Source organism: Acartia tonsa, chromosome 3, assembly GCF_053477335.1.
Source record: "Acartia tonsa isolate MP-2025a chromosome 3, ASM5347733v1, whole genome shotgun sequence".
NCBI classification, from domain to species: domain Eukaryota; kingdom Metazoa; phylum Arthropoda; class Copepoda; order Calanoida; family Acartiidae; genus Acartia; species Acartia tonsa.
In genome coordinates, this window is record NC_137262.1 from 19,834,141 (window position 1) to 19,845,451 (window position 11,311).

At 31.9% G+C, this 11,311-nt stretch overlaps 1 protein-coding gene across 2 annotated transcripts; it reads right to left on the reverse strand.

Annotated features, from left to right (window-relative positions):
- Positions 1-583: 583 nt before the first annotated feature.
- LOC145313592 (enoyl-CoA hydratase domain-containing protein 3, mitochondrial-like) lies at positions 584-10,622 on the reverse strand. Of its 2 annotated transcripts, XR_013877419.1 has the most exons (12): positions 10,478-10,622; positions 9,283-9,326; positions 8,982-9,042; positions 8,644-8,712; positions 8,341-8,421; positions 7,959-8,059; positions 7,788-7,891; positions 7,372-7,451; positions 6,871-6,948; positions 3,854-3,931; positions 1,459-1,607; positions 584-809 (listed from the first exon to the last, which is right to left on the reverse strand). XR_013877419.1 is itself a non-coding variant. In XM_080153057.1 (11 exons), exons 1-11 carry the CDS (start codon positions 10,583-10,585, stop codon positions 1,536-1,538), a joined length of 876 nt encoding a protein of 291 aa, XP_080009183.1. In that variant the 5' UTR covers positions 10,586-10,622; the 3' UTR covers positions 584-1,535. The 2 variants fall into 2 exon arrangements, 1 of the variants encoding a protein (XP_080009183.1); XM_080153057.1 differs by having other exon boundaries at positions 584-1,607.
- Between the last annotated feature and the right edge of the window lie 689 nt (positions 10,623-11,311).

Sequence of the window (11,311 nt, forward strand, 5' to 3'; positions counted from 1 at the left end):
CAATTCAAAAATTTTCTCTGTAGTTCTTTTCAATAAGGAATATTTAGTTAATATTATCGTTCTTCTACTGTTTTAAGCCTTAAAACTCACACTTTTACGGAATTTTAACACAACCTACCTCCCCCTTTGTTTTCATTTCTTGTTTAAATTAGTAACTTAGAATAAAATAAAGTAAAATTTAATTTATGACGCGGTCGTGATTTGGGCAAAGATTCGAACCCGTGCCACGGAATAAACAAAAGAAGAAATTGATCATGGATTTCCACTTAGCCCAGAAAATGTTCCTCCCTAACTTGCCTATGAATACAAATTAGAAACAACAATTTTAAATCAACAGTCAACAGCTCAAGGATAGGAACATGGCATCTGAAATATAAACTTGAATTGTTGCCTGAATAACTCTAAAAGACGGGGACGGCTGGCAATACAGCCATCGTCTGAATACAATTAGATCCAGTTCATCAAGTTCAATCTTGTTAAATAACATAGGTTACAATATTTTGTATTATGAATCATTGTTTAACAAAAAAAAATTGAGGTCACGCAGTTATTAAGAAACCCCATCTCTGATAAATAAAAAATATGACTTATACAATTTTTATTTACTTAGATTTTAAAGTAATAATACATAATTAAATTGCAGTTGTACATATTAATAAATACAGTGCTTAGTAATTTTACTTTTATACGAATACTTTTGAGCATTATTAAAGAAACTATTTACATATCACAAAATTTATGAAGGCATGCTCAATTTAAGATAAATAACTTCAACAATTCAGTCAAGGAAGTTCAAAAATTGTGAAAAACTATAATTCCATACAAGATATTAATATGGCACCTTCAGAAAAACATATCTACTTCAAAATTTCCCAAGAGCAAACAATTTTCAAAATTAATTTTCTTTCCTTTACATGAGCGCAGCTTTTTGATAAGTAGGACATGTCCTTAATTAAAATCATTTTACTTTTCTCCTTTAAAAATGGCTTATTAGTAACTTATTACCAACGGACCCGTAACTAGAGGCCTCTAGGGGCAATTGAAGGAAGGTGGGAGGCCACTTTTAATTTTATAAAAATTACTTTTTTGGTTGAGGGGGAATTTTTTCTAAGGGTGATTTTTGCTAGGAGAGTCTTCTCCAACATAGTTAAAATATTCCTAGGATCTAATAGAAGGAGAACCATATCAGTTCAGCGGTTAGTGAGATACTTCGGTATAAACAGACAGACAGAAAACTTACTTTTACATAAGGATAACTGGCACCGTAAATAAAGTCCATTTTCTATATGCGTCGAATTTATTATTAATGCTGAACAACTTAAGGAAATAGTTATTCTTGTTTAATGTGTTATGCAATTCCTGAATAAGATAGGTAATTAATAATTATTATTTTGACTTGCAGGACGTTTTATGTGAAATATTTCTATCTGCAGGTGAAATATTACTGTTTTTCGGTACCATAAGTTAAACTATCATGCTTCAGTTTTAAACTAAAACAGTTCTAAAAAAATTCTGTTTCTTGGATCGAAATCAGTTTATCTAGGAATAGTTTCATCTGTATGAGACCAAACAGGGTGCCTCTTCTCTTTGAATGACTGTATGCCCTCCTAAAATAAAGATAATACTTTTTTCTATGTATATGGAGAAATAACAATATACAAATGATATATGATAGAATTATTATCTTATTTTTATCATTTGTAGTATGTGATTAAACGGTCAAGCCGCTAGAGACATAAAAGCAGACAGACATCCTGTTACTTTAGTATATGCTGCTTCACCCCTAGCTTCTAGGGGCGAAGCCCTGTAAGGTAAGGGGAAGTCAACCCCGCTATATAGAATTTGTTTTAAAAAAAATAGGCTCTGCTACAGGCTGACGCCTTGATGCCTAGCAAAAAAAGGGGGGGTTGGAGGATTTTTTTTGTTTTTTTTGGGTTGGGTCCAACCCCCCAAGAAAATAGCGCCCATAGCCTCTAGGGGCTTCGCCCTATGAGGTAAGGGGAATTCAACCCCCTTATATAAAATTTGTTTTTAAAAAATAGGCTCTGCTGACGCCTTGATGCATAGCAAAAAAAGGGGGTTGGGGGATTTTTTGTTTTTTGGGGGTTGGGGGTGTCCCACCTCCCAAGAAAAAAAAACTTAAAACCACCACAGTTACCGAGATCTTAAGGGACAGACGGACGGATGGAGGGACAGACATACATACATACAGACAGACAGACTGACAAACAGACGGACGGACAGACAGACGGACAGACAGACGGACAGACAGACGGACAGACAGACAGACGGACAGACAGACAGACGGACAGACAGACGGACGGACAGACAGACGGACAGACAGACGGACAGACATCATTAGTGTGGCCACAACCAAAAAAATACTGATACTGAAGAAAAAAAAGGAAATACTGAAAATACTGAATCCTAAAATAAGAAAAAATACTGAAATACTGAACAAAAAAATACAAATACTGAATAAGTATTTTTTTATATGATTCCTCATTTCAAAATTTCATATATTATAGCTTTATTATTAGGGGGATATTTTAAAGATCTTTTAATTTTGCCTCTTAGATTTTCTTGCACCAATTAAGCAGAAAATGACTGATAAATATTTTAAATGATTACAAAACTTAAATACTTTTTAGTTGAGTTAAGAGCATAGACGTCCGACCTTTTTTTTAGGGGGGGGGGGGTAAAATTTTTTTAAGGGGGGGTAATTCGCTTTTGGGGGGGAGTAAAATTTTTTTTTTACCTCCCCCAAAAAAATTTTAACCCCAGGGGTAAAATTTGTTTGGGGGGGGAGGGTAATTACCCCCCATGAAATCTGTTGGCAGGGGTAAATTTTGTTTACCCCCCCCCAAAATTTACCCTCGGGGTAAAATTTTTTTGGGGGGGTAATTTAAATTTTATTAAATATTTGTTATTAAAAATGCGCGCGAAGCGCGCACAATTTTTTTTTGTTACAGATTTTTTATTTTTTTTGGGGGGGTAAATACCCCCTCCTAAATGGTTGGGGCTGCCGTAGGCACCCCCAGGGTAGGGGTAAATTTTGAATGGGGGGGGGGGGGGTAATCGCCACTTTACCCCCCCCCCCTTGGCCGTCTATGGTTAAGATCATGCTAAAAACTTTACCTTCAATAGTCATGCAAAGTACTCACCTTAGATTATTCATTCTATTAATAGACAAAAAAAAATATCTGGAAAAATACTGTATAAAAGCATCTCAAATATCTAAAAAATTTATATTTGAGATGAAATTGAAAAAAAAATGTATATTACCATCAAAAAAGCAAAATTAATGTACAAAGTTATAGGGTAATTTAAAGGAAAGTAAAGTGAGGCACGAAGCGCCGAAAAAAATCTGACATCAACTACTTGAAAAAACATCTTATTTATGCAAAATTTTTTGGAATTTAAGAAATAATGAAAATACTGAATCATGAAAATTTCCAAAAACTGAAAAATACTGAATAAAATTTTTAAATACTGAATATTCAGTATTTACTGAAAATACTGAACCCCCAATTTCCAAATACTGAAGAATACTGAATATTTTCAGTATACTGAAAAATGTGGCCACGCTGCATCATTTTACTTTGTATTATAAATATGCTATAAGACATCCTGATATTTATGCATTCTCTAACTAATGTTTTGCTACTATTTTTGCTGTTAAAATCACGCAACCTTGGGAAAAAACTTATGGAAACCACTGTTCTAGAGATCCTCAAGACCCCACAAATTAAAATTTTTTGAAAATATTATACAAAAGAAATAATTCAGACAAGCATGCCTTTACATTGATAAATTTCATGCTTCAAAAAAGTATTATTTTAACTGTATTGACCTGTGTATCTTTATACCAAAGGTTTTCTGCCATCACTAGTCCTCCTGCTTCATATGCGGACTTCAATGGGAGCTCCATCTAAAAATAAATGCTTGGGCATTTTCCTTTAAATTGCCATGTGTTGAGCATTTTAATAAACCCACCCCCTTTAAAATACATCAAAAATAAGGGGGAGTGGGGGGGAGGAGGTAGTTTTTCGTTTGTTTGTTTATCAGTTATTACTATATGTCATGTTTGGTTCGGTTATATTGGGATTTGGGTAGCCCCGCGGCATTAGGGTTAGGCATAGGAAAAAAATTAAACCCTCTTAAACATATTAAAATTTATTTTAAATTAAGAGTTCAGTGCTCCACTAATTCAAAATATATTTATGATTTTCTTTAAATTTAAAATCTGGTGTAAAAACCTTAAATGGAGTTTCAATATTTGATTATTTGACTACAAGGAGAGAAAGTGTTTTATTATCAAAGTCCTAACTGGCACATCAAGCCAGCAAACAGATTGTTGCTAAGATGACTAGCATTTCATTCAAAAATATTTTGTAGATTACAACCAATTTGATTATTAGAAACCATAACCAAATACTAAAACTAGAATACTTTGACCTGACAAAAGAAATTACAAAATAATGTAAGAAAAGTACAAAAACCATCGTAACAAAAGTAAAAAAAAGTAAAGATCATTCAATATTTAAAGGAAATAAGTGCATTTCTTTCACAGGAAAAAGGAAAATTGAGATTTATTGATAAGTTCGATATTCAAATATCATTTCATATGTAGAAAAATTGAGAATTTTCAATGAAACTTGCAATGTCCTATATTTTGTTTATCTTAAATTAAAAAAAAATATTTTTGGTTGAATAAACCACAACAGCTTCACTAATTTAAATTAATATCTGTTTTATGGAATAGTTATTTCTTTCATCGTATTATAAACGGCTTTCCGCGGATATGGAATGTACAATTATAAGATTAAAACCAGTTTTTTAGCCCCGAGGTGCCGAAGGCACGGGCTAAAAAAATTTTAAAATTGAAAACCAGTTTTTTAGCCCCGAGGTGCCGAAGGCACGGGCTAAAAAAAATTCAAAATTGAAAAAAAAGAGGATAACGCCAAAAATTGGGCGTTGCTACAAAAGACCTACTCTACAAAAGACCTACCCCTACAAAAGACCTACTCGTCGGTTCTACAAAAGACCTACTCTACAAAAAATCGTAATGCTAGAAGGCCATGGCTGCAGAGCTCGGCCCCTTGGCCTGCCTAGCCGCGGGCGCTCGGCCCCCTTGCCTATAACCTAACCTAACCTAACTTATATGTAATAATGTATGAATGTTTATCGTACATTAACTTAATTATATTTTAGAATTTCGTTGATTTACAAAAAGTGGTTGGTAGATTTTTTTCAAATTTTAATATTTTTTTTTACAATATTTAGGTAAGGTTAGGTTAGGTTATAGGCAAGGGGGCCGAGCGCTGCGGCCATGTATTGATTATGTATTACTTTATTAATAAATTTGATGTTTATATAACAATATGTATTCGTAGGTCTTTTGTAGAGTAGGTCTTATGTAGGGGTAGGTCTTTTGTAGAGTAGGTCTTATGTAGGGGTAGGTCTTTTGTAGAGTAGGTCTTATGTAGGGGTAGGTCTTTTGTAGCAACGCCAAAAATTGAATACAAATACTAGTTGAAAAGTGTAAAAAGAGATAGATTGCAATTCTATATATACCTCGTAAGTGAAATGTACTTATCGCAAAATAAATAGAATATAAATATATATCGAAAAATCCTCTAACATTAACAAATAAGAAAATGTATGGATTTCTCAATAAAAATTAATTTTAAAAAATTTTATTTAAACTCTAATTACATTTACTTAAATGTGTAAGTAAGTACTCTTAACATTCTTTTTTTCTTAAGGGATAAAAAAATTAATGTACTTCCTCAATTATGATAAACTACACTTTCAACACATTAAAAATATTGGTTTAAAAGTTTTACTCTACTAGTCATAAAACTTTGGGAACCAGTGTAATTTTCACTCCGATATCCCCTCCCTACCTACTTTTAATTCCTGAATATCTTCAAGGAAAAATGTGACATTCATACATGTATTCATTCATCCACCACACAATAAAATATTCAATAATGTCACATTTATATCTCCTTTTACCTGGGATATAGGGATAGGTTAACAAAAGTTTTGAAATTTCAGTAAAAAGAACAGAACTATCCATAAATGTATTCAGTATTAGAGCAGCTAAATTATGGAATAAGCTTCATGTTCATGTAAAAAAAGGCCGTGACTTTCTCTACTTTCTAGAAAAGACTTAATAGTCATATTCTGACTTTTGCCTAGTTATTCAGATCCCTTACTATGACCCTACTTGAGTTCTTATGAGTATACAAACAATAAAAACACAAAAAAATTTCTTAAATCGAGAAGTGCAAAAGTTTTGATGCCTACATATGAACTGAGAGAGGAAGGGTGAATATATCATTTCTCTCCTAGTTGCCTATTCTTGTTTCCCTGATTACCTTTTAGAGATAATCTAGAATTCAACACATTTCAATTTGAGAAAATTCGCATAATCTCTCTTTTACAGTTCGCAAACAATCCTATCATACTTGTTGTGAGCCGATCTTTAGATATGTTCCGTTTTAATATCTTTGGGATAACATGTATTAAAGTGTGGGATCTATATGGGATTTAAAGTCGCTGTCTGCCAAAAGGCTTAACGTATATGTTATTCCCGCACACCTTTATTCAAATATAGGATATTCCAAATAATTGGCAACGATTACAATATATTATGTATTCATATGTTCACGCGTTTGACCGCAAGCAGCCTTGACAGATCATAATTTATTGAAACAATTAATACATTTTACAGTAAACTGCACCATATCCCTTTCAAAATATCAGCAAGCTATATTTATGATAAAATTACATAGTTTCATACTCCTGAACTTCGATTCTCATGAAATGTATATATGCCCAAAAAGTAATGCTTTTGTTTACCTGTTTCTTATAGAACTGTTTTCCCAGAGTGATAACTTTCTTTGGCTTACTTGTTATGGAAGCACATATTCTTGATACCTAAATAGACCTAAATTTATATGTCCGTATCACTGTTCATAAAAATCCATGAACCTTTCATCCCCCTAATATTTAAAAGCTATAAAGATAAGATTTTTACAGTGAAAAAAATATGAAAAAGATTAATATTTTGGCGATCTTATAATAATTCTTAGGGGTAACTATTCTAACAATTCTACAAAAAAAATCACGAAACCTTATAAAGTATGGTGGAAGTATATTTAGTTTTTTCATTTAAGTGAAGAGGGGTGGGTAAGAAGGGGAGGAAAGGGGGAAGGGGGTTGTGGGGAAATTTTCCTTTAGAAATGTTTGTCAGAATATCATTCCCTTTTCCCTGACTTTATCTATTCTTTTAAATTAAATTAAAAAGCAACAGATATATGAAAATTTTAGAGCAGCTTCCCACAGACGTAAATACTTTACTTCAGCATCTAATAAATCTTCCTCAACCAATCTTGACACTAAACCAGCTCTGAATGCATCTTCACCAGTTATACTCTCTCCTGTTAATAGAATAGGTATGCCAAATCAAAACTATGTTGAAAAGTAATAATGTAAAAAATTATGTTAGAGTCAGGGAGGTAGGGAACATTGGACTGTATAATTATATAACAGTATTACTGTGACGACACAATCATTTTTCGCTGGCTCAAAAACTTTTAATACAAAAATTTTGAACTAAAGAAGGGGTATGATGTACATCAATTTATTGTCTTATCCCTTAAGCTACCTAATTACAGTCATAAAAACAATACCAGCTCTATACTTTTCTTTCCTTGGTTATACCCAACATTTAATTCTCAAATCTTTTTAAAATAATAAAAACTAAATTTTTATACCTGTAAGCAACATGTATCCAGAAACAGCTCTGGGAACCCTCCTGGCCAAAGGAATTCCAGGAGTATGACAAAACAGCCCAACTGAGGCACCAGGCGTAGAAAATCTTTGAACAATACAAGGAATTTAAATCAAAAGCAGATAAGAGAAAAACACCAATAAAAAGCACTTACTTGGATTGTGGAGTGGCAACTACAATATCAGACGAGGCAATAAACTGGCAACCAGCTGCAGCAGCTACTCCATTTACTACGCTTATCACAGGTACTGGTAACTAAACATTAAATGTTTTGCAACACAAGTAATCTAAAACTAAAGAAGGTGCAAAAAGTCATTTATCAGTATTATACTTATCAAATAGCTGACAATCAAGCATTTAAAAAAAAAAAAAAAGTGGTTTAAAAAATTAAACTTTTGGCATTAAGGTTTATAATATTTACAATAAAATTAACAATGTTAGATAACCAATGTTTAAAATAATGAACTAGCAAAAGTACACTAAATTACATTTACTGGCAATGCAATAAAACAAGTAAGAAAGAAAAAAATACTTACATTTTCAACTAAGAGCATCATCTCTGTACAAGTATTAAATATCTTCATGTGAAAATCATAACCTGTATCTGCAGTCATTTCCTAAATAATAATTAATGAAAAAGCATCACCTAAAAGAACAATCTATAAAACTATACCTAAGCTATGTTTTAGATGTAATATTTAAAAAAAAAATTCTTTTTAATACTTCTTTGCCTATATTATTTTAAACATTATATTTTCTTAAAACATAACATCTTTGAAGCAAAGATACTTAGTCTAAAGCCTAACAATGATATCTTTAGCAACAACAGTTTAGTTTACCTTGAGATTATGGCCAGATGAAAATACTTTTCCTTCGCCTCTGACTACAACAGATCTAACATTTTCATCCTGAGATAAATTGATTATAGAATGTTTATTTGAATTGGTTTCATTGTGCTTACTTTCAGTTAAGCTAGAGCTAGATAGAGTAAACTCTTCAAATCAATAGTCTTCCTAATAAATTCACTCTGAAATAATGCAGGATTCCTTCAAGACTCAGGTAATAAAAGCGTTAGTTCCAGTTAATAGCAGAACGGCTTGGAGTTTATATAACATAGCTATCTTTTCATTTTTTTTTCTCTGTGCAGGATATAACAATAAAGAAAAAGGAAATATACCTTTGCGGCAGTATTTAGATCATCTATAATTCTCTCCATCATTTCAAGTGACAAACAATTCCTAAAAAAAATTATTCATGCAGAAATCACGCAACCTTACTAATGTAACAAATTCACGAAACCTTTGCAAATCTTCAAAACTTTTTCATGTGTTAATGATTGATAAACTCAATTTAGTACCTTTAACATAAAACGTTCGTAGAATAAAATAATACACGATGTTTCAAAAACATTTTGTTTTAAATTAAACATTCCATTTTGTTTCAAATTAACTTTGAATGGAAAAGTTGAAAAAACTCACCTTGTCTTTTGTGAAGTAAATGTAAGGTTAGCAATTCCATTTTCCTAAATTACAATACAAAATTGAAAAAATAAATCAACAAGGAAGACAGTATCCAAAAAAATGTACAAGGCATGAAGTTTTGATCACAAATTTCACGCTTGTAAAATGGTGACATTTATCATTTTAAACAGAGCATGTTATTCATCCTTGATAGGTTGGCTCTGAAGTGGCTTGAGGATTGTTTTAATTAACAAGCAGATGCACATTTTTCTAATATGACTGACAGCTACAGTTGCTACTTACTGGACCTCCCTGAGTAGCTCCGTTGATAAAGTAATGGACAGAAACGACGACTAGTTTTTAATGCTCAGTGAACTTGAACTACCCCGTTTATAGAGCATCCTTGCTCCTACTTTTTTCAGGTAAAGGTTTCAATGACATCTCCAAATGTATTGTAATGTTTTCGTTTATACTTGTATTACAGTTTGACACATACTGCATTGAAAATAATTCCAAACAATTTCCTACGTTCTTTTTACAATTAATAAGGCACGGCAGCCACAGTGTAATCAGCCACCTATCATATAATCATGAAAAAAAACAGTGACTATAAAGTAAGCTTAACATTTAAAAATTGCTAAATTGGTATATTATGCAGATAAGTCGACTACAGCTGAATAAACAGCAAAATTGTCAGCTTCTAAAACATAGAACAGCCAACAGCGGCAACCACAGAAGTAAACGACTTTCTAATCCTGTTTTTGATATTATTGTAATGCTTTTTGCAAACACATTTCAGCTTAATCTTTTGTCAAGGTGACATGTTATGTAATTTTATTGTATAGGTAATGCTTTATTCTCTCTTTTAGATAAAAAGCTTTGTTCTTTGGAACTAAACGAAGTGTTTGATAATTAATTATAGAATCAATAGCAAAAAAATGATCTCGATGGTATTGTAAAGTAAAAAGGTAGATTCAAAGGTTTTGATTGTATGATATACCAGTAAAGGACAAAGCAGGATTAATATTTGAATAATTGATCTTACTGTCAGCTTCACCACTAGCCTTAATGAGCTTTACTTATATTAGAAAATGAGTCTAATGGCAGCTTACGCCTTATGTATAAAAAGAAGACCTTTTATAGTCTAGATCTTTTGTTTCAGATAAAACAACCTTTTCTTCTTTATAGTCTAGAATTATCAAAACAAACTTACCACCACTAGTTTAGTAAGGCTGCTTGCGAATCTAACATTAACATTATAATTATTATAAACTGTACACAGGCCAGAGATTCCTCTGCCATGCAACACATTTTTCAACATTTTCTAAAATATATACCTTCACTTTAAGTTAAGCTACAAAAGTTGGTTGCATTATCCATCTAATCGACAATATACCAACCATAATCACCCCCCATCCCCTGCAAAGTTTATTTTATTTTTGAAGGCCGGGGTTTCATGATATAGTATGGTTCATGATAACATTATATGCTAGTTCTCCATAGAGATCCCAGAGATGGGTTTTTGAAAGATGCCGCGTTTTTTCGACAATTTTTTAGACATTGATTGATTGAACGAAGACGATGGGATTTCAACACAGAGTATACAACATAAGAATTCAAAATAATACAACTTAAATCCATTTTGCGCTGCATATTTATTAATGCATCTTTTTAGAGCTGTGTTAGACATTATACAAATAGCTAAAATAATATTTTAAAATTTTGAATTCTCAAGTTGAATACTCTGTTAAAATCGTAGATTGAATAAGGTTTTTAAAAATTTCAAAATTATTATTTTCGCCATTTGTATAATGTCTAATACAGATCTAAAAGGATGCATTAATAAATATGCAGCGAAAATGGATTTAAGTTGTATTAGACATTATACAAATGGCTAAAATAATAATTTTAAAATTTTGGATTCTTATGTTGTATACTCTGTGTGTCGTCTTCGTTCAATCAAGCAATGTCTAAAAAATTGTCGAAAAAACGCGGCATCTTTTAAGAACCCATCTCAGCAGAATTTAAAAGGAAGGTTTGGAAATTG

Excerpts from the sequence above, each read along its gene's own strand:
- LOC145313592 (XM_080153057.1), bottom strand. The coding sequence starts at position 10,585 with ATGTTGAAAAATGTGTTGCATGGCAGAGGAATCTCTGGCCTGTGTACA. Across the intron at positions 8,713-8,981 it reads ATCTAAATACTGCCGCAAAG|GATGAAAATGTTAGATCTGT; the intron begins GTATATTTCCTT and ends AATTTATCTCAG. Across the intron at positions 6,949-7,371 it reads AAGATTTATTAGATGCTGAA|GTATCAAGAATATGTGCTTC; the intron begins GTAAAGTATTTA and ends AGGTCTATTTAG.